General features: G+C 49.7%; 1 protein-coding gene across 4 annotated transcripts; it reads left to right on the forward strand.

The window, feature by feature from the left end:
• The first annotated feature begins 1,642 nt into the window (after window positions 1-1,642).
• Window positions 1,643-20,258, forward strand: heatr5a (HEAT repeat containing 5a). Of its 4 annotated transcripts, none has more exons than XM_084013010.1 (42): window positions 1,643-1,795; window positions 3,796-4,001; window positions 4,088-4,299; window positions 4,454-4,562; window positions 5,428-5,577; window positions 5,749-5,920; window positions 6,105-6,268; window positions 6,351-6,600; window positions 6,684-6,839; window positions 7,352-7,602; window positions 7,708-7,819; window positions 8,192-8,344; window positions 8,586-8,685; window positions 8,784-8,893; window positions 9,105-9,274; window positions 9,360-9,523; window positions 9,669-9,774; window positions 9,880-10,070; window positions 10,619-10,778; window positions 10,861-11,050; window positions 11,187-11,356; window positions 11,723-11,749; window positions 12,347-12,491; window positions 12,688-12,870; window positions 13,378-13,617; window positions 13,697-13,875; window positions 14,000-14,068; window positions 14,163-14,342; window positions 15,404-15,656; window positions 15,796-15,900; window positions 16,055-16,183; window positions 16,278-16,405; window positions 16,505-16,652; window positions 16,751-16,924; window positions 17,559-17,660; window positions 17,754-17,837; window positions 18,062-18,238; window positions 18,324-18,469; window positions 18,626-18,733; window positions 18,891-18,993; window positions 19,091-19,244; window positions 19,525-20,258. In XM_084013010.1, exons 2-42 carry the CDS (start codon window positions 3,876-3,878, stop codon window positions 19,670-19,672), a joined length of 6,198 nt encoding a protein of 2,065 aa, XP_083869136.1. In that variant the 5' UTR covers window positions 1,643-1,795; window positions 3,796-3,875; the 3' UTR covers window positions 19,673-20,258. The 4 variants fall into 4 exon arrangements, with proteins under 4 accessions (XP_083869136.1, XP_083869137.1, XP_083869138.1 ...); XM_084013011.1 differs by having other exon boundaries at window positions 6,108-6,268; XM_084013012.1 differs by lacking the exon at window positions 11,723-11,749.
• Window positions 20,259-20,678: the final 420 nt, after the last annotated feature.

Below are 20,678 nucleotides of genomic sequence, written 5' to 3' on the forward strand. Positions count from 1 at the left end.
AACTTGGTAGCGCCAGCGGATCATTTAAGTTACCGGCAGTAAGCACGACCGGAAGTAAGAATCGTAAACACAAAAAATAAAATGTAACCATTTAAATGGACAAATAAAATGAAATCCCGTTGAAGTTTTTTTACGTGACTGTAATACAATATGATTAATTTAAAATCTATCTATCTATCTATCTATCTATCTATCTATCTATCTATCTATCTATCTATCTATCTATCTAGATATGTATGTGATATGTAAATTTGCTGTGCATTACTGTTGTTTCAGACAACTGGCTGTTGCAACAAAGTAATTTCCCAATTAATAAAGTCCATCTATCCATCTAGAGTAAGTGATGTTTTTATGATAAACGTGTTGTGTTTTATGTTGTGTTGCAATGGCGCAAACAACCCTGCACACAGGTGAACATCCTAGGAACGGACATTGAGATGGTGACATCTTATAAGTACCTGGGAGTTCACCTGAACAATAAACTGGACTGGTTTATTTGGAGGTCCTTTGGAGTGCATGGGGGCACTCCTGACAACTTTCTATGACTCTGTGGTGGCATCAGCCATTTTCTATGGTGTAGTCTGCTGGAGCAGCAGCAGACAGGAAGAGACTTGACAAACTTCTTATCAAGAAGGCCAGCTCCATCCTGGGATGCCCTCTTGACCCAGTGCAGGTGGTGGGAGAGAGCAGGATGATGGACAAGCTGTCATCGCTGCTGGTGAAGGAGTCCCACCCCCTGCAGGTCACTATCGTCGCACTAGTCAGCTCCTTCAGTGATAGACTGATACACCCCAAGTGTGTTAAAGAGAGGTATCGCAGGTCCTTCCTTCCTGCTGCTGTCAGATTCTACAATAAGCACTGCTCCCGATAGACCTCATTCTGCACTCTATACTTTATTGTGAATTGTATATAAAAATTCACTGCTGGTAATTTTTGTACAATATCATATTTATATGTATATAACAAGTCTACTCTATTTCTATTCTATTTTTTTAATTTTTTAATTTACATTGTTAATTTTTGCTATTGTTATTATTACTATTGTTTCTTGTAACATACTGTCCTTTGGCTGCTGTGGCAAACAAATTTCCCCGTTGAGGGACAATAAAGGAATTCTGATTCTGATTCTGATTCTGAATACAACCAATGTATACGTTGTCAGTGACATGAACAGGTTAACAATAAGGGGCAAATATACACGTGAGTCAAAATATACACATGATGAAGGTCAGGGATGTCACCAGCATTTAAAGATGGGGGGCTTAGCTCCCAGGAGAAGCATACGAAATCTTTGCGCTTGCATCTTTTGAGTACTGTATTAGAACAAAAATGCAAATAGGCTTTACAGAAATGCTTCTTTCTACAGACTATTATGCTATAATCCTAAAACTATAGGTTTACCTTTTCATCAGTATGAGATTATTCTTAAAATAAAGACTAAGACAATAAGCAAATAAATAAAAAGCCAAATTATTTGGGGGGAACAATTTAAGGTGGCTCCAGCCCCCCTGAAACAGGCCGAACAACGTCACCGATGAAAGTGTTCATTAAGATTTAAGATGTTTTTTTTCAAACGAACCTGATGCGTTTTATTTTGAAATATCAGTAACCGGATATGTTGTCCGTTGGTTTACCGCTGGCTTGACAGGCGGCGACTCTTCTATCAGCGGTCGCTTCAGCAGTTCGCACGGAGCCGTTAAGACCGTCGAAATACGCAGAAATAAACTGTCTGCTCGGTCGTTTCCCACCCGACACTTTCCGGTTGCGATTGATGGCCTTTAACCGACACTAACAGGTAAACAGCTCCGTTGTTGTCTCCGGTTGTTTCCAAACTTTTGCTCGTTAGCTAACCCGGTTAGCCACCCCGATGCTAGCAGCAGCGGAGGCTGTTTGGCGTTTTAAAGCTGTTTGTGTGTGATGACAGACACTCTGGCGGTCAGCCGAGGCTTCAGACTAGGACTCTGCAGGCTTTCATAAACCAGTTCGTCATTACATGTGAATTTGACAAGTGTTTAAGTCTGGTTGGTTTCCAGTTTCAAGTCTTTATTTGTCATATACACAACAATTAACAGTTCTCAGGCTCCCTCCGACGCTGCTGGCGCGGAACGTATTCAAAGAATATAATATATATAGAAGTTAAAATAGAGAAATTGACTTTTTCATGCTGAGTGTGGAAAGGATGGAGAGGTCAAAGAGGAGCGTAGTCGTCAAGGTTCCCAGGGCTCGAAGCCAATCAGTGTGGAGATTCTCCTCCTGACGTCACTAAATCAACGGAGACTAAACAAATCGTAGTGGTCTGGGGGTCCCCCAGAAATCCACCATAGTAGCTCACATTAGACCAGACTAGACTATGTGGAGAAACCAGAGACTGTGGTCCCTAAGAGGTCTACAATAGTAGCTCACATTAGACCAGACCAGACTATGTGGAGAAACCAGAGACTGTCTGTGGTCCCCAAGAGGTCTAGATAGTAGCTCACATTAGACCAGACCAGACTATGTGGAGAAACCAGAGACGGTCTGTGGTCCCCCAGAGGTCTAGATAGTAGCTCACATTAGTCCAGAGACCAGACCAGACTATGTGGAGGAACCAGAGACTGTCTGTGGTCCAAACAACAAGGTCTCTGCTGTATTTATGTCTAGATGACCTTATTTGGAGTGTTGACGGAGCAGCTACAACGTTAGCGTAGCCTAGCACCCATCAACCAGACTCCATTCAGAAAACCAGCGTTTTAAAAGTAGTTATCTTGTGGTCTTGCAGACAGACCTAACAAAGCATGACTCAGCACTTTTTACTGATCACCATCATGATGGAGTTATTTCAGCATCATTTTCATCTGGTTATTGATATTAAATCACAGATCAATGCTTTATTCTGGTTCCTCATGCTGTGGTGAACCAGCCCACGTGGGTCTTGCTAGATCCAGCTTGGTGAAATCCAGCGAGCACCTCTGGATGATGTCATGATGATGTCATGAACCCAGACAGGACGGGCCTGATTTCCTGGTGGATCTGGGACTTGAACATGTACGAAGCAGCAATAGTGTGTTTCTATTTTTAGTCTACTTTAGTGAGCTGTGTGTTAACGTGCTGTTGAATCATTTATGAGCTGCTCTCTCTCTCAGATATTCTCCCAGCGTCTCGTCTTCGGTCCGGTCTCATCCGGTCTGGTCTGATCCGATCTGCCGGCTCTCAGTGGGACACAAAGACTCTCTGGTTCTGTTTGAAACACTCGAGTCTCCCTTGCTTCCTTTCATGTGTTACTTTTGCAAATTAGTTATCCTATTTTTACAATCGATTATTATCAGAGTTATCTATCGATTTCCTTTGTTTTTGACAACCCTGTCCTCTGGGGATGTCACCGTAGTCTGAACATCACGGTGCGATAACTCCACGATGAAGTCCACCGTATTTATGACGACATTAAAAATCTGGTCAGGCTCTAAAAAGTTTACATTGTGATTTATTACACTTTGATCTACAAATGAAAAACACAGTTTGTCATCATCTGGTTTCAACTAACAAACCCGGCACCACCTAGTGGACTGAAGACGCAACTGTCACCAAAAGGTTTAACTTGTTTTTACAATATTAACAGTTGGTTTGTTAAAAGATTGATTCCGTGTGTCGATACAATGTTGTCAATATGGCGATAATACGCGACCCTAGTTTTAAAGCAGGCAGGCAGGATCTAATGCAAAGAGTTGCATTGTGGGAGATGTAGTGTTCGTGGAGCGTCCTTCAATCACTGTCTCTTCCAGGTTGTCTTTTATTCCTCCTCCTCTGTGTGTCTGACAGGGTTTTGGAGAATGGCAGAGCAGGACAGAAGTTTTCACCCTCACTGAGAGGAAGAGGAGGAGGAGAGGAGGAGGATCAGGATGGAGCGAGCTCACAGCCTCCTGCTGAACGAGGAGGCGTGCAGTCAGCTGGCTGAACATCAGAGAGTGGAGTTCATCTTTGAATGGCTGAACCACCTGAAGAAGCTCCTTCCTGCCACCGACCGGGTGAGAGCCGAGTGAGCCCGTTCGTGGGTCACATGACTCCCTGTTGTGAGAATCATAAACATCGGGATCTTGTCTTCTCCCTCCAGGCCACCGTCAAACAGAGCCAGCGGCGTCTGATCGACCAGTTGTCGGGCGTTCTGATTGGCTCCCCCGGGCCTCCGACCCGCTGGCTGCTGGCCCACTGTTTGGCCCTGCTGTACCGCTTGGGAGACCCCATTGCTGCCAGTCTATTGGTGGACAGGTGCAATGACATCATCCGCAGTAAAGACGACTCTCCATCGGGACTCCCGACCCGACTGTGAGTCAGGTTGCATTCAGGGCACACGGGAAAGATGGGGAAAAAGTGCATTTTAGATTTCAAATGGATTTAAAGGTTCAGAATGATACATTCACGTCAAATTAAACCAGTAAAAGGAGTCTCGTGTGTGTGTGTGTGTGTGTGTGTGTTTCAGGGCAGCCATCGCGTGTCTCGGTGCTCTGTTTGAGCAGCTCGGCAGGACGCTCGCCGGCGCCGTCAAAGACACTCTGATCAACCTGCTGAAGGCCATGAAGAGCGCAGAGGTCAGTCTGCTCATTAAAAATGTATTTATTCAAAATGTACCTGGTACGCAGTAATCTGGTGTCTCTATACTCAACTTTTTTTCATATTAACTTCATATTTACAAGCAGATTTCACATTAAACAGCGTTTAATTAGATGTTTCTGTAAAACAGCGCCCCCACCGGCCCATCACTACCCGTTCAGGTTCAGGTAGAGAGTGGTACTGCAGCAGGGAGACAGAAAACCTCTAAATGATAATAAATCCAGATGAAGTTGATGAGGGAAAGCTGCTGAAAGCAGGAAGACCCCACCGTAAGTGTAGAAAGCTCTGGTTGAGTTGGTGGTGGAGAAACGTGGAGAAACCCAGTAAAACCAGACCTCAACATGTGGTCTCTGGTGGATCATGTGTTGATGGATTACAGGAGACAGATTCAGAAAAGATGCTGAGTCTCATTTTATCAGAACATCTGGTCTCTGATTAGAGCTGCTTTTTTGTTTTCCTGGTTTTCTGAATGGAGTTCTGCTGATCCAGGACCAGCTCAGAGTGGTTCCTGTCCTGCTGATCCAGGACCAGCTCAGAGTGGTTCCCGTCCTGCTTTAGTCTGCTTCTTACTTCATCCTTCTAGTTAGCTATGCTAAGCTCAATCCTGGACCCAAACCATCCTATTGTGAATCCGGTCAGTCCGCTAGAGCTGCTCACACACCAGCGTTGCTATGGAAACGGGGATGAGGACAGGACGTATCAGGATACTTTTACCCACAAATGAGACCCAAATGTTTCAGTCATAATCAGTCAAACTATTTTTATATTTTTCATTTTCTCGTCATCCTGGTTTAAAGATGATCGTGTTTGCTGGTCTAAAGAAGTTGACTCCTCCTCCCTCAGTCTCAGGGTCGGCACGAGATCATGTCCAGTCTGGAGAAGATCCTGCGAGGTCTGGGCGTCAGCGGCGTGCCGTGTCACCGCGACGTCTACAAGGCGGCGAGGCCGTGTCTCACGGACCGCTCCATGGCGGTGCGCTGCGCCGCTGCCAAGGTAACAAGGACCTACAGGGACCCGGTGGAGGGATCCCCCATTACGTATCATATAATGTTTCTTATTGTACCAGGCCAATAATAATGTCGGGGACCCCCCGCAGTAACTCTGTGGACCCCCTAGGGGTCCCGGAACCCCTGTTGAAGATCCTCTGTACTGTGTGGTCCTCAGTGTCTGCTGGAGCTGCAGAGGGAGGCGGTCTTCCTGTGGACCAGCGAGCTGGAGAACGTGGCCTCGCTGTGCTTCAGAGCCTTCGAAGGATCCAACTACAGCGTCAGAGTGTCCGTCGCCAAGCTGCTGGGAACCCTGCTGGGGGCCTCTGTGGAGCCCAGGCAGACCCCTGGTACGCTGGGGGGGAGACCCCACTGCTCCTGCTCATCCTCCTGCTCCTCTTTATCCTCCTACTCTCCTCCTCCAACTCTCCTCCTCATCCTCCTACTCCCCATCCTACTAGCTTCCTCATACTAGCTAATTAGAACTGTTAGCAGACTGACCTTTGACCTCTGGTTCTGGTCTTGTTTTCCCAGCAGCCCCCAGGCCGGCAGGACGGGGGCGGAGCTCCCTAGAGGAGGTCATGGACTTGTTGTCGGTGGGGTTCCTGCGTGGGGGGGCGGGTTTCCTCCGAGCCAGCGGAGACCTGCTGAAGGGGACGAGCTCCGTCAGCAAGGAGATCCGCATCGGAGTCACACAGGTAGGAAGGGGGACTTCAGGGACCAGGACCAGGAACCTGATCAGATCTCATCAACACCACTCCTCCCCCTCCTCCTCCTCAGGCCTGCGTTGTCTTCGTCTCCTCCCTGGGCTCCTCCTGGTTGGAGGTGAACCTCCCGGTCTTCCTGTCCCTGCTGATGGATCTGGCGTCCAACGTGCGTGCCACGCAGACGCCGGGCGACGCCGTGGTGACGCGCCGCTGCGTCTCCTTCATCCTGAGGAGCACCCTGGGGTCCCTGCTGGGGGAGAAGGCTCAGATCAACGCTGCCAAGCAGTTGTGCCTCGTCGTGGCGTCGCAGACACGAGCCATCGGTGAGCAGAGAGGAGGACCCGCTTTTCCCCCGTGGACACACGGCAACCTGGACTCACCCGTGTGTGTGTGTGTGTGTGTGTAGATGACTCTCTAACTGATGGGAACAGTGAGACCAGAGTTTCGTCTGCAGACGTCTCGTCTAGTCAGCACGTGTTGGTCTGCTGCCTTCTGGAACTGGGAGGACTCATCCAGGGACTCGGATCCACCGCCGCCCCCCTCCTCACTGACAGCAGCACAGGTCTGACACACACACACACACACACACACACACACACACACACACACACACACACACACAGTGTGAAGTAATGATGAATTAATTTACAATTATTATGTAAAATGTATGAGAATCTTCAGTACTCCGTTATACAGCAGTGTCGCCCCCTAGTGGAACCCAGGAGAATAACAGCATGACCTGCATCCCCCTCCTCCCCTTTCTCCTTCCCCTTTTCCTTATCCTCCTCCTGCTCTTCCTCTCCCCCTCCTCTGCCCTCCTACTCTCTTCCTGTCCTCCTCCTCATCCCCTTCCTCCTCCCTCTCTTCCTCCTCCTCCTTCTCCCCTTCTTCCTCCCCCTCCAACTCGTCTCCTCCTCCTCCCCCTCCTCCTCCCCTTTTTCCCCCTCCTCCTACTGTCCTCAACCCCTCCTACTCCCCCCCTCCTCTCTTCCTCCCCCTCCTCCTCTTCCTACTCCCCCTACTACTCTGCTCCTCCTCGCCCTCCTCTCTCTCCTCCTCCTCCCCCCCTTACAGCCCTCCTGGACACGGTGATCGCTGTCCTCCTCCACCCGGCCTCCTCCGCCTCTCTGGCCGCTGCCTGGTGCCTGCGCTGCGTCGCCACGGCGATGCCATCCCAGTGTTCCTCGCTGCTGGACCGCTGTGCCGAGAGGCTGGCGGCGCTGAAGTCCTCCCGCGAGGCCGTGGCCGGGTACGGAGCCGCCGTCGCCGCCCTGGTGGCCGCGGTGCAACACTGCCCCCTGGGAATACCACACACCAGAGGCATGGTGGGTAAAATCTTTGTGCCACATGTACCAGGTTCAGAATAATCATGACATCCATTATTATTATTAGTGTAGTTATACAGTGTGTGTTGATGTGTTGGGGTGCAGGTGGTTCTGGGTCTGGCTGAGGACCTGCTCCGTTCAGCCTCTCAGAACAGTCGGATCTCTCTTCAGAGGACTCAGGCCGGCTGGCTGCTCGTCTCCTCCCTCATCACTTTAGGTAAAACACTACGATAGTAGCTCACATGAGTCCAGAGACCAGACCAGACTATGTGGAGAAACCAGAGACTGTCTGTGGTCCCCCAGAGGTCTAGATAGTAGCTCACATTAGTCCAGAGACCAGACAAGACTATGTGGAGAAACCAGAGACTGTCTGTGGTCCAAACAATAAGGTCTCTGCTGTATTTATGTCTAGACCTTATATGGAGTGTTGATGGAGCAGATACATCAACCAGACTCCATTCAGAAAACAAGCATTTAAAAGTAGTTATCTTGTGGTCTTGCAGACAGACCTAACAAAGCATGACTTCCTACTTTTTACTGATCACCATCATGATGGAGTTATTTCAGCAGTGTGTGTGTGTGTGTCCAGGCCCAGCTGTCGTGGACCACCACCTCCCCCGTCTCCTCCTCCTGTGGCGGTGTGTGTTTCCTGCTTCCCTCAGGGAGCAGGAGATGGAGCTGCGACGAGGGGACTACTTCACGTGGCAGGTTACGCTGGAGGGACGTGCCGGGGCGCTTTTCGGTCAGTGCCGAATTACTTCCTCTGTGTGTGTGTGTGTGTGTGTGTGTGTGTGTGTGTGTGTGTGTGTGTGTGTGTGTGTGTGTGTGTGTGTGTGTGTGTGTGTGTGTGTGTGTGTGTGTGTGTGTGTGTGTGTGTGTGTGTGTGTGTGTGTGTGTGTGTGTGTGTGTGTGTGTGTGTGTGTGTGTGTGTGTGTGTGTGTGTTTAAGTTTAAGAAACTGACTGTGTCGTTGTGTCTGAGCAGCCATGAAGAACCTGATGCTCCACTGCAGGGAGCTCGCCACCGATGACATCATCAGCCGTCTGCTCACTCCATTGGCCTGCGCCGTGGCCCTGCTCACCAGGTCGGTCCCTCTAAACGATACGTGTTGGTACGATCCGGTCTCTCTTCTGTTTGTCCCACTGACACCTTCTGTCTGTCTGTCTCCCTGTCTGTTTCCAGGCTGCCTGCTCTCCTCAGGTCCTACGGGGGTTCAGTTCGCAGCTGGTCTCTGGTCTACAGATTGAGGGTTTACGAGCTGCTGGCTCTGCTGCCTCCACCCACCTACCAAGGTAACACGACTGCAGCTCCTTCCTCCTCCTCCTCCTCATCATCATCATCATCATTCCTGTCGCTTCCTTTCTTTCTACCCTGCTCTTTATTCTCTGCATCTTTTTCATATATTTTTCTGTCTGAGAATTAACAAGCATGTCTCCTCCTCTCCCCTTCCTCCTCCTCCTCCTCCTCCTCTCCCCCTCCTCCTCCTCCTTCTCTTCTCTGCAGAGAGTTTTGGTTTGGTGATGAACCAGCTGGTCTCGGATCTGTCCGGTCAGGACAACCTGAACCAGCCGTGTTCAGAGCTCACCCTGCTGCCTCCCCTCTGTCACCCTGACGACCTGCAGCTGGTTTGCCCCGCCCTCCTCGCCACCGACCACCGATACATCGAGGAACAGGTGAGCAGCGCTGAATGCTAGCTGGGATGCTAGCAGGGTGCTAGCAGCAGCAGCAAGGTGTGACGGGTGGTGTTTCTCTCGGCAGCTCCACGGCAGCAGCGTGGGCGGAGGTTCGCTGGACAACGACGCCTTCAGGCTGTGTGAGAAGAGTGACGAAGCTCCAGCTCCTCTTCCTCCTCCCGTCGCTCTCACCGCCGCCGCCGTCCACCTCTTTGGAGTGCTCCACCCCCACATCATCTCCGCCCAGAGGTACCATGGACTCTGTGTTGGTATACTGGTCCGGCAGCTGCATGGACTCTGTACTGGTATACTGGTCCAGCAGCTGCATGGTCTCTGTACTGGTCCAGCAGCTGAATGGTCTCTGAACCAGACTGTGCTGGTGTGGTTCCCTCAGGGTGAAGATCTTGGAGCAGTTTGTGGAGACGGTGAACCAGCTGAAGGGTCAACGCCAGCAGACCGTCCAGACGCACGTCTGCGCTGCCCTCTGCAGTTTACTCAAGGTACTGCAGCTGTTGGCATTGGGATGCCATCTGATTCCTTGTTTGTCCACTTGGGGCAGCAGATCTCCACCACACACTTGAACCTCTAACCCGTGTCCTCCTCAGCACCAGGGCAGTACCCGGGGGTCCCTGGGGCCGGAAGGGGTGCGCTGCCCGGCGCTGGCCCTCCTGTCGGGGGCGCTGGAGAGCTCCAGTCCTCTGCTGCGGTGTCTGGCTGCTGAAGGTCTGGCCCGGCTGGTTCAGGTGGTGGGAGACCCCGGCTTCACCGTGTCGGTCTCCCTGCTCTGCTTCGACAGGTAGGTGGAGGTGGACGTCATGCACCAATCAGAGTCACCGCCTCTACTTCCTGATAGCATCATATAAATTAACCAAAAAGAATAATAATGATAAAAGGGAGAGGAGGGGATAAGAGGGAAAGATTTATTTTCATTTATCTTATATCGGCACAATGAAGCAGAATATCTGCCTTTGAAAAACAGACAAAAGTCTACAAACTCATTTCATTCTATTTCAGTCTGGATCTTAAAAAAGAAGCAGCAAATCAGGATGTGATCCAAAAATACTCATCACACACACACACGATTATTATTATTAATAAACCATAGCCAACCAGAAATAGTCCCCAAGATCTTTAAATAACTGAGATATATGAGAGAGTGATGCTGCGTTCGTGGTTCTCCTTCACAATGGTTGCTGTGTTTAGTATTCAGGCCATGTGAGAACTTTTTTAATGTGCTGAGTCATGATTTAGGTTTTTGTTGATGTCAAGAGGAAGTATTCAGTTTTGTCCCCGATAAAAAGAGCGGTCTCAGGGACTCTAACACGCCTCCGTCCGGCTGCTCAGGTTGAAGACGGCTCGGGACGCGGCGTCTCGCAGCGGCTACGCTCTGGCTCTGGGGGCGCTGCACCGCTACACCGGAGGGATCGGCTCCCCTCAACACCTGTCCACCTGCCTGGGCGTCCTGTTCACCCTGAGCCAGGACAGCACCTCGCCGGAGGTCCAGGTACCCTGACCCCTGACACAAACCCTCAAACAGCATTTAAAAGGGAGCGATGGTCTGACACATGGGGGTCTGGTGGATGCAGACCTGGTCTCTCCACAGTCTGTCTCTGGTGGTGGACCTGTCCGGTGCTCTGTACCGAGCCCACGCCGAGCCGTCCTTCACCCTGGTGCTCCGCCTGCTGCTGTCTGCTCCACCCACGCACCCTGAGGTGCACCACAGTCTGGGACGCTGCCTGCACGCCCTCATCACCTGCCTGGGCCCCGACCTGCAAGGTACCGCCCACCTACACCACCCACCCACCCACCCACCCACACATTCCACTGACTGATATGCAGGTGTGTGAGTGGTGTGATGTGTTTGTCAGATGAAGGTGCAGCAGGTGTGTGAGTGGTGTGTTGTCTCCGTCAGGTGACGGTGCCACCGTGTCGGCGCTGCGCTCTAGCTGCCTGGTGGGATGTGGTGTGATGCAGGACGCTTCGGACTCTCTGGTTCAGGCCAGAGCCATCTCCTGTCTGCAGCAGCTGCACATGTTCTCACCTCCACACGTCAACCTGGTCAGCCTGGTACCTGCCCTCTGTGTGAGTACACCTGAGAACCTGACCCCCCCGAGAACCTGACCCACCTGAGAACCTGACCCACCTGAGAACCTGACCCATCTGAGAACACCTGACCCACCTGACCGGAGTATACCTGCCCACCTGACCCACCTGACCACACCTGGCCACACCTAACTACCTGACCCAACTGACCCACATGACCCCCCCTGACCAGAGTACACCTGACCTGAGAACACCTCAGGCCATCACTAGTTATTTCATCCTTTTGATCTGGTTATTGAAATCATAACAACATAGTGCGAGGCGTCGGTCGGCCTCTCATCGGGCGTGAACACACCTGGAGGCTCACGCTGTGTGTTTCTTGTCGCCCTGTCTTGTGTCTTGCAGGAGATCTTGTTGGATTATTCCATGTTGGTAGGTTTGCTCTCCAGAAGCCTGACGCTGCCACGTGTATCACTGTTCTGTTCGGCTTTTTCTCCCTCAACTATTTTCCTTTTTTTACAAGCAACTTCCTGTCACTGAAATACATTATTAATGCTGTCATTGTAACACTTGTCACGCATGTTCTCCGTTTTATTTTTAACATCTTTCCTTTTCTCCGTATTGACTGGCCGTCGTCGTTTGGAGTTTTTTTTTTTTTGTCTCACTGTTGTTTTGCATCTCACTTTCACGCCGTTTCGCAGACAGGCGGCTAACTGGGCAACACATCGACTCAGTGTTGCTTTAACATTTAACAGACTACTAACTACCCAGTGTTTCCTCTAGAGGGCGCTCACCCAGTTACCCTAGTCCTGTTTGTTATTATAAGAGTCAGGTTGATTGATCTCATCACATGATCAACTTTAAAGAGACAGAGACGTCATGACGGTATTATTGTTTTTGGACAGAATTATTGAGCAGAAGATCAAATTGTCTGGAGGAAACACTGTGTAGCTGCATGCTTCCTTAGATGTACCTTAAATGTGTGTGTGTGTTGTGTGTTGTGTGTTTGTGTGTGTGTGTGTGTGTCAGGCCCACCTGTGCAGCTCCTACTTGTGTCTGCGTCGGGCCGTGGTTGCATGTCTGCGGCAGCTGGTCCAGCGGGAGGCAGTGGAGGTTTCTGAACACGCCGTGACTCTGGTGAAGGAGCTGCCCAGACGGGACAACACACAACTGGGTGAGGCAGACCCCCTGTAAAGGACCGGACCAGTCTAGTTCAGACCCCCTTTAATTTAAAAAAGACCATCCCAGTCTAGTTCTGACCCCCTTTTAGAGGACCGTACCAGTCTAGTTTTGATTTTCTTTGATCTAAAATTACTGTATCACGCTTCCCGGTGTGATCGGCCCCTGACTAAGATCTCCCCCCTCTGCAGACGTTACCATAAAGGAGGTGGGTCTGGAAGGGGCCTTGTTCACTCTGTTGGACCGGGAGTCAGATCCACGTCTGACGAGGGACATCCAAGAGACTCTGGTTCACATGATGGCGTCCAGCGCCACCAGCGGGAAACTGGGACACTGGCTCAAACTCTGCAAGGACGTCCTGTCTGCAACCACCGGTGGGTTCACCAGCACTCTACGATACTATCACGATACTTTAGTCACTCTACGATACTATCACGACTCTTTAGTCACTCTACGATACTATCACGATACTTAAGTCACTCTACGATACTATCACGATACTTTAGTCACTCTACGATACTATCACGACTCTTTAGTCACTCTACGATACTATCACGATACTTAAGTCACTCTACGATACTATCACGATACTTAAGTCACTCTACGATACTATCACGACTCTTTAGTCACTCTCTACGATACTATCACGACTCTTTAGTCACTCTACGATACTATCACGATACTTAAGTCACTCTACGATACTATCACGACTCTTTAGTCACTCTACGATACTATCACGACTCTTTAGTCACTCTACGATACTATCACGACTCTTTAGTCACTCTACGATACTATCACGATACTTTAGTCACTCTACGATGCTAGCAGTAAGTGGGCCTTGAGTCTCCAGGATCAGGAGTGAACTTTGACCTCTCCTCCAGACTGCCTGACCCCGGTTGAGGCGAGGCAGGAGGACCGGGATTTGGACCCCGACAGAGATGACGACTGCTCGGCTTTCAAGGCGTCCTCGGAGTCCAGCGGGCCCTTCACGGCGCTGCGCTGGGCCACGCGGCGGTTCGCCATGGAGTGTGTGTGTCGCATCATAGACCAGTGTGAGACCGCAGACCCGGCCCACTTCGACATGGTTCTGGCTCAGGAGCGGCGCCTGCACGAGTCCACTGGTAAGACCCCTGCCTTGTTCGTCCCATGTTGGTGGACTACCCAGACCTGCGTGAACCCCTCCCCCTTGTCTCTCCACAGACTTCCTGGTCCTTCATCTCGGAGACCTGGTCCGCATGGCGTTCATGGCGGCGACGGACCACAGCGACCAGCTGAGGCTGGCGGGTCTGCAGACCCTGCTGGTGATCATCCGGCGCTTCTCAGCCATCCCTGAACCGGAGTTCCCGGGTCATGTGATCCTGGAGCAGTACCAGGCTAATGTAAGGAGCTCTGATGTCACCGATGACGGCTTTCACACTCTGATACACTTTCTTCTGATTTGTATTATTAATAATAATAATGATAATAATAATATTTATATATTTTGTGTGTGTGTGTGTATAGGTAGGAGCTGCTCTCAGACCAGCCTTCACAGCTGACGCTCCTCCCGACGTCACCGCCAAGGCCTGCCAGGTCACCAATCAATAATTATTGGTAACCAGGTACCCAGACAACATCATGTGACCCCCGCTGTGACCTTTGACCCCCCCACCGTCTCCCCCTGCAGGTGTGCAGCGCCTGGATCGCCAGTGGCGTGGTCAGCTACCTCCGTGACCTGCGGCGGGTGCATCAGCTGCTGGCCTCCTCGCTGGCCCGAGTCCAGGCCGGGGGGGACGCGGCACTGCAGCTGTACGACGAGGCCACCGCTACCATGGAAACGCTGGCCGTGCTGAAGGCGTGGGCCGAGGTGGGTGTTCACCGCTTCTTACTGATCCCGTGCAACAGCTGCAGGAAGTGACTCTATGATGCTATCATGATACTTTGGTCATTCTACGATGTTATAACAATACTTTAGTCACTCTACGATTCTATCACGATACTTTAGTCATTCTACGATATTATCACGATACTTTAGTCATTCTACGATATTATTACGATACTTTAGTCACTCTACGATTCTATCACAATACTTTAGTCATTCTACGATATTATTACGATACTTTAGTCACTCTATGATATTATTACGATACTTTAGTCACTCTACGATTCTATCACGATACTTTAGTCATTCTATGATATTATTACGATACTTTAGTCACTCTACGATATTATCACGATACTTTAGTCATTCTACGATATTATTACGATACTTTAGTCACTCTACGATTCTATCACGATACTTTAGTCATTCTACGATATTATTACGATACTTTAGTCACTCTATGATATTATTACGATACTTTAGTCACTCTACGATTCTATCACGATACTTTAGTCATTCTACGATATTATTACGATACTTTAGTCACTCTATGATATTATTACAATACTTTAGTCACTCTACGATTCTATCACAATACTTTAGTCACTCTACGATTCTATCACAATACTTTAGTCACTCTACGATGCTATCACGATACTTTAGTCACTCTACAATATTATCACGATACTTTAGTCACTCTACAATATTATTACGATACTTTAGTCACTCTACGATGCTAACACGATACTTTAGTCATTCTACAATATTATTACGATACTTTAGTCACTCTATGATATTATTACGATACTTTAGTCACTCTACGATATTATCACATTACTTTAGTCATTCTACAATATTATTACGATACTTTAGTCACTCTACAATATTATTACGATACTTTAGTCACTCTACGATGCTATCACGATACTTTAGTCATTCTACAATATTATTACGATACTTTAGTCACTCTACGATATTATCACATTACTTTAGTCACTACGATATTATCATGACTCTTTAGTCACTCTACGATACGTCTCTCTCAGGTTTACATCGTTGCCGTTCAGAGGAGTAGACGGAAGGAGAACAGACTGGAGGAGAGCCCTGATTGGACGGCTGATCTGCCCGTCTCCTCCTCTCTGGCCAATGATGGCTCGAGCTGTGAGTCGGGAGGCGAGGGCCTGCTGAGGTTGGTCCAATCGGATCTGTCGACACTGAGTCGTCTGTGGTTGGCGGTGCTGCAGGACTACGCCCTGCTGTCCCTCCCGCAGGAGTATGCATCACAGCTTCCTGCCACAGGTGGGAGGAGTCGGGGGAGGAGTCTAACCAAACGTTGATGCATCGTTTGGTTCAGTGAATCTTCTCAGTTTCTCCAAAAGTATTTATTATTTTTCTTAGATATACATGATGAAAGTTTCACCTCCTCTTTCTCCTCCAGGCGGTTCTTTCTACACATCAGAGACCCTGAACCAGGCCAGAGCTCATTACTCCTCCTCCTGGGCTCCCATCCTCCACGCCACCTCCCTCTGGCTCCACAGCACCGGTCAGTGCTCCTCCTCCTTCCTCCTCACTCCCTCCTCATTCCTCCTCATTCCTCCTTACTCCTCCTTACTCCCTCCTCCTTCCCCTCCTCCCTCCTCCTCCTCCATGTTAGGACTACAGATGTACTTCAGTTTCAGTGTGACTGTGTGTTGCAGGTTTTGTGATGTCAGACGACACACCTGTCTACCTGTCCCGTCCGGCCACGCCCACCTCCATGGGACAGACGGGAGGCGGAGCTAAGAGTCCCGAAGATGTCAGCGCCGACAGACTTCATCTCATACTCGGTAGCAACCAGCAGCCGCTCAACCACTAAAAACCATGTATGTCCTTAAATTGTGACTTTTCTGCATGAAGTCTGGTGGTGTCGGTCCTGTGCAGGGATCAGCCTGGAGTTCCTGTGTTCTCCGCACTCCGAGGACCAGATGGAGAACATCACTTCCTGTCTGCGAGCTCTGCAGGCTCTGCTGGATGCCCCCTGGCCCCGGGCCAAGATCGGAAACGACCAGGTGAGACGCCGCTGGACCCTGAATCCAGACCCGATTCCCAAAAGCTGGAAAGTCTAGACCAGAACTCAAGCCCAGGTCTGTCTGCCTGTCTGTCTGCAGGTTCTGAGTGTGGAGCTGCTCAGCGTCCTCCACAGGCTGATGGTGACCAGAGAGGCGGCGTCCGTCCAGCTCGCCGTGCTGGACTTACTGCGGCAGGTTGTCATGGCGGCTCAGGAGCGGGTCCGAGAGAAACGCCACAGCGCCGAGGGTGAACCCCGTTCTAATACACACACACTCTGATACACACACACGGTCTACGTCCTCCACCAGGGCTGCTGTTGTTAAATCAACTTTATTGTTCCTCAGTGGACGACGGCGCGTCGGAGAAGGAGACGCTGCCTGAGTTTGGCGAGGGACGGGACACCGGCGGTCTGATTCCCGGGCGTTCGCTGGTGTTCGGAGCGCTGGAGCTCTGCCTCTGTGTGCTGGTCCGGAAACTTCCACAGCTCAGCCCCAAACTGGCCGGGACCAGTCCAACTGGTACGAGGAGGGAACGGTTGGAGGAGGCTATAATTATAATTATAATAATTGTTATTATTATAATATTATGATCAAAGATATTCAAATAATACAACGGTATAATTGATTATTAGATAAACTCAGCAGGCAATACTTAAATTTATGTTATTTCTTTGATAACTTCATATTTACAACCAGATGTCACATTAAACAGCCTTTAATGATTGTTTCTGTAAAACAGCGCCCCCGGTCCATCAGTAACCAGTCAGGTAGAGAGTGGTACTGCAGCAGGGAGACAGAAACCCTCTAAATGATAATAAATCCAGATGAAGTTCTGCGAGAAGTTGATCTGCTGGCAGAGAGAGTTGGTGGTTCCTGAGAAACCCAGTAAAACCAGATCTCAACATGTGGTCCCTGGTGGATCATGTGTTGATGGATTACAGGAGACGCTTGGACAGATTCAGAAAAGATGCTGAGTCTCATTTTATCAGAACATCTGATCTCTGATTGAGCTGCGTTGTTGTTTTCCTGGTTCTCTGGAGTTCTTCTGATCCAGGACCAGCTCAGAGCGGTTTCTGTCCTGCTGATCCAGAACCAGCTCAGAGCGGTTCCTGTCCTGTTTTCATCTCCTTCTAACTTCACGTGTGTCCATCAGGTCCTGGAGGTTCAGTGTGGACCTGGACTGACGGTGACTGTCAGCTGGTGGCGTCCGCTCTGTGTGTCCTCTCTGAGCTGCCGTCTGTCTGCTCCCCAGAAGGTGAGACACCTTCACATGCTAATCTAATGCTAATGCTAACAGGTGATGTGTTTCTCTGTACCGGACTCTGATTGGTTGTCTGTCCTGCTGCAGGCAGCGTGTCCATCCTCCCCACCGTCCTCTACCTGCTGCTGGGAGTCCTCCGAGAGCTGGTTCATCAGCCCAGCACACACACAGGTAACACACACACACACACACACTGGTAACACACACACACTCACACACACACACACACACTGGTAACACACACACACACACACACATGTAACTAGGGCTGGCTGCCTTTTGAGTGTTTGGATCAGTTTTACCTGGATGTTTACACCTACACTCACTCAGGTATCATCCACTGACAGCAGCTACACTTACTTCTTCAATTCATGTTGCTGATGGATTTCTCCCAGGTGCCTCGGCGGTGGCGGCGGCGGCAGCGGGCTCTCTGGACATGGTGGTCCAGGTGTCCCTGCAGTCTCTGAAGACTGTAGTGACGTCTCCAATGAGCCGCCAGGAGAAGAGCCGAGGAGCCTGGAAGGAGCTGCTGAGATCAGCTCTCAACACTCTGCTGGGCCTCTGGGACGCTGGTAAACAACAACAGCAACAACAACAGCAACACAACAAAACACACAGGTTTGATTCCAACGATTGGCTGCATGTTTGTGTCTTCAGGAGACTCCGTAGTGGATCAGGTTCGCCTGCTCACAGCTCTGACAGTCTTCCTGCTGTCTGCTGGTCCTGACGTCTGCACCGTGGAGCCGCTGCACTCGCTCTGCCTGCAGCGCTTCACCGCCAGCATGGACGCCAAAGACCCGCAGGTCAGCACCAACAGGACGGGGGGCCCCGCGGAGGGCCCTCCATCCAGCTTTGATTTAGGAGTATAGCTCCAAAATCATAGTAATAATGAAATAAAGTTAAAATAGATGTAAAGTCATACTAATAGTCAGTGTGTGTGTGTGTGTGTGTGTCTGCAGGTTGTAAGTCGGTGTTATCAGCTGCTGACGTCAGTGTTCCAGGCTCCGCCCTCCGTGGCCGTCCCGTACATCCAGGCGCTCGGACCGCCGCTGGTTCGATTCCTGCAGGTACAGACTAGACTATGTGTGTGTGTGTGTGTGTGACTGACAACGACGACTCGGCGCGCCATCAAATGATGAGTCATGTCTCAAAAGCTGCAGTCAGGTTTACTCCGTTTACTTCAGGTTGTAATATCTGACCCATTGTGATGCGTTTCCTCCTCAGAAGGTGGAGAGGAGTCGCCCTCAGACACCAGAGGAGCTGTTGGGGGTCCTGGAGGGGGTCCGAGCCATGGAGGCTCTGGTCCAGGCTGCAGACGAGTCTCAGCGTGAGTCCAGAACCCTGTTGACATGTTGCCCGCTGATTCTCATGTTGTGTTTCCTTCACGGGCCGGCAGGAATAACACAAGGTTTTCTGACCCTCAGGTCCTCAGCTGGTGGCCATCTTGTTGCCGCTCCTCATCTCCTTCCTCCTAGATGAAAACGCTCTCGGCTCCGCCCCCCCAGCTTCCCGCTCGCTCCATGAGGGGGCGCTCAAAGACCTGATGCGACTCGGCCCGCAGCACTCCGCCGTGTTCAGGTAACTAGAAACTGTCTCAACCAGACTCCATTAAAAAAAACAGCGTTTTAAAAGTAGTTATCTTGTCGTCTTGCAGACAGACCTAACAAAGCATGACTCAACACTTTTTACTGATCACCATCATGATGGAGTTATTTCAGCATCCTTTTCATCTGGTTATTGATATTAAATCACAGATAAACACTTTATTCTGGTTCCTCCAGCTGTGGTGAACCAGCCCACGTGGGTCTTGCTAGATCCAGTGAAGGCACCTCTGGATGATGTCATGTGTTTCTCTCAGGTCTCTCATCGCGTCGTCTCCTCACCTGAAGTCCCGTCTGGAAGCCGCCGTCAAGGGAAACCAGGAGAGTCTGAACGCTAAAGCCAGCGGTGCCAATGTCGCCGCCAAGGCCTCCCCCAGCATCACGCTCAAGACCAACTTCCTGTGAGGCATCGTCGCCATCGCTACGGAGGTTCTGTTTTCCCCGACTGTCACAAATGCACCGTGCTGTTTTCATGGAGAGCGGGAAATAACGGTCCGTGTACGAGAGTAGGAAAACAATCTGAAGTCGTCAGTAGAATAAGCTTCTTCTCTGTATCACTAACAATAAATGGGGGGTCAAAGGTCACGCTGACTTTAATGAATGAATGTCAATAACGGAGCGATTAAGAGTGTTTTTTTATTTTTCTAGTAAAATGTTGAGATTAATTTCATCTGACAAATCACATAAAAATGTAAACGTGAAGACTATGATTGTTAAATCGTACGGTGGCCTGTTAGGGACACTTCAGTAATCAGCACTTTAGTTTGACGACATCACAGCGTCTTCAATGAGTTCCACATGAAGAACGTTTAGTTTCAAAGATTCAAACATTTCTAAAACCCGTCACAATAAAACACTAAATATTTACCTGCAGGACGTAAGTGAAGCAATGAGCACAACGTCACCTGGCCGGCTGATCCGATAGCTGCACAGGTGTGTTCACGGTTTGTTTTCTAACGGCAGAGATGAATAAAACACCTTTTTCTTCTAATTCAGTTTCCACATTTCTTTATTTGTCTTTGGTGTGAAAAAAGACTGGTGGTGGTGACGATGATGATGATGAAGGTTTATACATGTAACTTTTCTGATGTGAGATATTTGAATTAAAAAATAAAACCTTAAGTGTTTTCAGGGTTATAAAGATATATATATATATATATAGCTAACGCTCTATCTGTATGGATGGATTCATGATATTGTTTTTCTGTGTAGTTGTCGGTTGTGAAACACTTGAAACTTTATCTTTGAACGGACGCAAACGTTGCAGCGCCCCTGACGTCAGCTGCGTCGGGATGCTGCCTTCAGGAACTGTCGTAATCCCCTCATCTATTAGTTCATATCTAGTTTTTTTTAATAGTTGATTTTGATAAATATGACATTCAGAAAAGCTGTTTTTCTGCGCATTAATGTG

The sequence above is a fragment of the Eutrigla gurnardus genome, assembly GCF_963514095.1.
Source record: "Eutrigla gurnardus genome assembly, chromosome: 7".
Lineage (NCBI taxonomy): Eukaryota > Metazoa > Chordata > Actinopteri > Perciformes > Triglidae > Eutrigla > Eutrigla gurnardus.